At 44.5% G+C, this 5,000-nt stretch overlaps 1 protein-coding gene across 19 annotated transcripts in view; it reads left to right on the forward strand.

The window, feature by feature from the left end:
- The window catches only part of DIP2 (disco-interacting protein 2), a 546,549-nt gene that overhangs the window by 494,279 nt on the left and 47,270 nt on the right, over window positions 1-5,000 (forward strand). For 7 of the 19 annotated variants that reach the window (XM_086538151.1, XM_086538136.1, XM_086538137.1 and 4 more), the window contains 3 exons: window positions 218-295; window positions 2,764-2,874; window positions 4,990-5,000. The exon at window positions 4,990-5,000 is cut by the window's right edge and continues 79 nt beyond it. In XM_086538151.1, coding sequence (XP_086394277.1) covers window positions 218-295; window positions 2,764-2,874; window positions 4,990-5,000 — 200 coding nt within the window. The remainder of the gene's footprint in view (window positions 1-217; window positions 296-2,763; window positions 2,875-4,989) is intronic. The other 12 variants (XM_086538154.1, XM_086538143.1, XM_086538144.1 and 9 more) reach the window with 3 other exon arrangements.

Consider the following 5,000-nt stretch of genomic DNA (forward strand, 5'->3'; position numbering starts at 1 on the left):
TCCGTGCTTTATTGTTATTGGCGATGCTCCACCTGTTGGCCCGCTCGCCGCCCGCTCGCCGCCCGCCCTCCGTATTGTGTTGGTATTGCACTTGGTGTGAAGAGAATCCAAAGAGTGATTGTACTGTTTATTTGTATTTGTTGTTCATCGCTTGGCTCGTGGTGACGAATTAATTGTTTAATGATCTTAATTAACGCGGTTTCTTTTCTTCCCGCAGGTGACATCACGCAGAAAGGATATGAGAAGAAGAAGGCCCGTCTCCTCCAGCCCTATGTCACCAGGGATCCGAGTCAGGGTAAGTTGGGGTGTGGCGTTGACCCCCCCCCCCACCCCCCCACCCCAGTCCAGAGGTACCTCGTCGCCCCACGTGTCACGCTCAGGCCACCTCTACTCCCCCCTATCCTACCCCTACCCCTCCCCCTCTCTCTCTCTCCGAGCCGAGGGGGGTTGGGCATAGGGGAAGGGGGGGGGGGTATAAGGGGGTGGCATGGTTAGGATCACGTGAAGCCGGGGAGGTTACCTGGCTGGTGCCGATTGTTGGATGGTTTGGCCAAGGGAGCGGGACGCAGGGTGCCATACTCTCTGCATGGCGGGCTTCCTCATAGCCGTCATCGGGATAGTATACCATGCAGCTTGCCCTGACTCTAAAGTCGGGATCTTTGGCCTCATTAGACTTCAGAAAGCATAGTTTATTGCTTAGTCAATTTCGGCAATAGCTGTCATGAGAGCTGCAACTGGGGGAGTTAGGACCCCCGTTCCCCCCTGGCCTGATTTGAAACTGGATTGAGGGAATATTTTATTTGTTTTTTGTGTGATTAAAAATCCCCTTTTGATTTATCCGAACGATTCATCCATTTATTTGGTTCATACTAATGATGTATTCTGTTGAGTGAAATATTTGGAGCGGCACCCACTTTCATGGAATTGTTTCACTGCATTTGCCCTCTCCTGTCATGAAGTATTCCCTTTCTGAAAGTAAAATCTATATATGTATGTATTTATATATGTATGAAATGCGGGCGCGTACACATGTCCATGCTCACCCACACGTGTATAATCACACACGTACGCTGTAACATGTAACATTCGTCCCCCTCCATTCACACTTACATACACATAAGCATGAACACATTCATTCACACATAGTGTATATTTTCATATACATGCATATTTGTTTGCAGTTTACGTTCATATTATTTACACATGTATATGCTTTATATATATATATGTATATTTATATTTATTTATTTATATATTTATATATGTATATTTATATTTATTTATTTATATATTTATATATTTATATATATGTGTATATATATTTACATTTACATTACATTTACATTTACATTTACATTTACATTTACATTTACATTTACATTTACATTTACATTTAGAGGTACACTTACATTTACATTATATTTACATTATACATATATATACATATCACACACACACACACACACACATATATATATATATATATATATATATATATATATATATATATATATATATATATATATATACATATACATATACATATACATATACATATACATATACACACACCCACATACATATGCATATACATATACATACATATACATACATATACATGACTATACATAAATACATGCATAAACACAAATACATTTATATACACGTATACATGTATGTGTATGTGTGTATTATATGTCTTATATGTATATAATGTGTATGTGTATAAGATATATTTATATATATATATATATATATTTATATTTATATTTATATTGATATTGATATATATATGTATGTATATGTGTGTGTGTGTGTGTGTGTGTGTGTGTGTGTGTGTGTGTGTGTGTGTATGTATGTGTAATATATATATGTATATATATACATATATACATATGCATATATACATATGCATATATACATATACATATATACATATATACATATATACATATATACATATATACATATATACATATACACATACACACACACACACACACACACACACACACACACACACACACACACACACACACACACACACACACACACACACACACATATATATCCCTGATCATTATAATTACACACATTATACAGGTAAACTAGCAGACACACATACACACACACACACACACACACACACACACACACACACACACACACACACACATATATATATATATATATATATATATATATATATATATATATATGTTTGTATGTATGTGTGTATATATGTTACATATAGATAAGTAACATATATGATTTACAGTTAATATTTTAGCATGCAATATTTTCAAATTATATATAAGACTGGTTCATTATCACTTCATAAACTCGAAAGGTTTTACTTTCCAGTTAATCTTAAGGAGAACCCCGTTAATACCACCCTGTTACAGCAGTCACCGTGCCAATGCTTCTTACCATTCCAACATGCTAACATGTCCCTCTTCTTCCCATGGGCTCCGTGCACCGCGCCACCTCGCGCCCGTGCACCACGACTGCGTCTTGTTTATTCACGAAGCGCCACTCAGAGGGTGACTTGAATCCGCTTCGTCTGCGGCAGGCGAGATGCACCGGGGCGAGGTGGCGCGCTGCGACCTCGGTGGTGGTTCCTCTTGATGACAAAGGACCTCCCCTACCTCTCCTCCTTCACTAACGCCGTTGTGTGTACTCAGCCGCGGTATTTCGTGTGTGTTTGTGAGCTCCTTAACAGTGTGTGGTGTGAGTGACTAACGCCTCTCCCTGCACGTGCAGCCTCTCACCAGGCGGCACTGTACGCACAGCAGCAGAGCAGTGGTGCCAGCAGCCGCAGCCGCCGAAGTGAGCATCGCAGCGTCACCACTCACGAGCGGCGCTACCTGTCAGGTATCCATCCACCCAACCTCTGAATCGCACCCTCCGCCCGGGGGCCCTGCCTGCCGCCCGCCCACCCCGGCCACGGCTCACCCACTTGGCACGTCCACAGACTCCGGTATGAGCGAGTGCCAAAGTGCAGGGGGCGTGGCCGGGGCGGTGGCGGCGAAGGCGGTGGCACGGTGGCGGACGGTGACGGCGACGAGTCCCGAGATCCAGCATGCCGCGAGGACCCATCCAGACACTAACCTGCCTGCGGTGTGATCGTAGCTTACTCCTGACATAGGTGTCTGCTTGCCTCCTCCCTCCCTTTCTTCACGGGACCCAGGCGCCCTTCACCTGCCTTGCCTTCACCCAATCACCCATCCCCCCATCCCCCCCTCGTCTCCGCAGCCGTGATGCAGCCGTGGACGCTGTTATCGCCTCACCCGTATCGGCGCCATGATCCTCACTCCTCACTCACCCGGCACCTCATGGCGACCCTGTCCCACTTTTCCATTTTTTGTACATTGGCACTGTACAGTGTAAACAACATTCTCTGATTTGATTTAACGGGGTTGCAGCTTTAGAAACATATTATTTTGTTTTAGATTTAAGTTTGTGTAGAACATCCCTGCCACCCTGCTACCTGCCACCCACCTGCCCTCGGGTACTGTACCCGCCAGATACCCCTCCCAACCACTACCCCTTCCACCGATAATGCTCCTCTTACCCCCCTCCCTTTGGTCATTTGTTTACTTTGCACCTTTCCTCCCTCTTGCCCTTCCTCCCTTTGGTCATTTGTTTACTTTGCACATTTCCTCCCTCTTGCCCTCCCTTCCTGTTTACTTGCAACCTTCCCTTCTCCTACCATTCAATTTCCGCCATCATCTCGTCAGTCATCCTACCTGCCCGTGGTACTCTGAACCATCGTCTGCCAATTCCTCTCCTCACTGTCCTATTCTCCTATAAAACCTCCTTGAATATGATCCACCATCCTTCCATCTTCCATACGAGTTCCTTCTACTTCCACACGGGTCAGATGTATGCATGTTTATGGTGTGATAAATATCTGTGTATCTTTTTCTCGGTGTAATGTTTCGCTATTGGATTGTCTATGTTGTGAATGTTCTATGTGGAATCACTCCCCTGAATGTTGATCATTTCCTTTTTTATGAATTATTTAATCTCTCAAGATTCTTGAATTTACTCAGTGTCAGTAACTCAACTGATAAATATAGGTATAGACATTCAAGTTTAAATTTGAAGGACACTCTCTTGCATTCCTCTTACCATATTACACTACCTTCATACCACACTACCCTTATTGCACTGAGAACACACACACACACACCACACTATTCGCTTTATACTACAACATACTATTACTCATAGTCCATCATTTTTTCACTTGTTATTTAGTCTGACCTGGTATCACTCAACCCCCTTTTGGCTCGTGGTTTCTCTGACAGAACTTGAATTTCAATGTCGTGTTGTGTGTTGTAATCTTAAGAATCCCCAGTCAAGTTATCTTTAAACTTGACATCCTCAGTAGTATTGCTTCAACCTTCTATATCTTTTCAGTGCCCATGAGGCATCTCATACCTTTCCTTAGCCACTCTGGTTCATTTTTCAGTCTTCCTTTGGTCATGATATTTATTTAGCTTTTCCATTTGTTTGGATTTTCCGAGTTTACTTTTACAACTCCCTGGCCTGACACCCTATTTCCCCCGAATTTAGTGATATCGCCCTCTGCAGATGGCTCTCTCTTTCCTTTTGCTTTTACCGCCCCTCCCTCCTCCTCCGCCTTCTCCGCCTCCTCCTCCTCCTCCTCCTCCTCCTCCTCCTCCTCCTCCTCCTCCTCCTCCTCCTCCTCCTCCTCCTCCTCCTTCTCATCCCCATCCTCTCGTAATCCCCATAACCCCAACCCCAACCCCAACCCCGACCCCAGTCCCCTTGCCCCCTCCCCTCCCCTCCCCTCTTCCCCCCCTCCCCTCACCTCCCCTCCCTCTCGCTCCCATTACCCCTGCTGGTGTTGTTCCCCGGGAGTAGTGGGTGGTGTTGCTCCTGGTGTAGCCGTTACAAGGCGTGGGTGTAGTGGTGGTTACCTTGCACGCAGTTGTTGTAGTGTGTTGTTTGGGGCCGCAGGTGCGCAGGCT

The sequence above is a fragment of the Penaeus japonicus genome, unplaced genomic scaffold (genome assembly GCF_977035675.1).
Source record: "Penaeus japonicus unplaced genomic scaffold, GWHDUDI00000001_assembly GWHDUDI00000006, whole genome shotgun sequence".
NCBI lineage: Eukaryota > Metazoa > Arthropoda > Malacostraca > Decapoda > Penaeidae > Penaeus > Penaeus japonicus.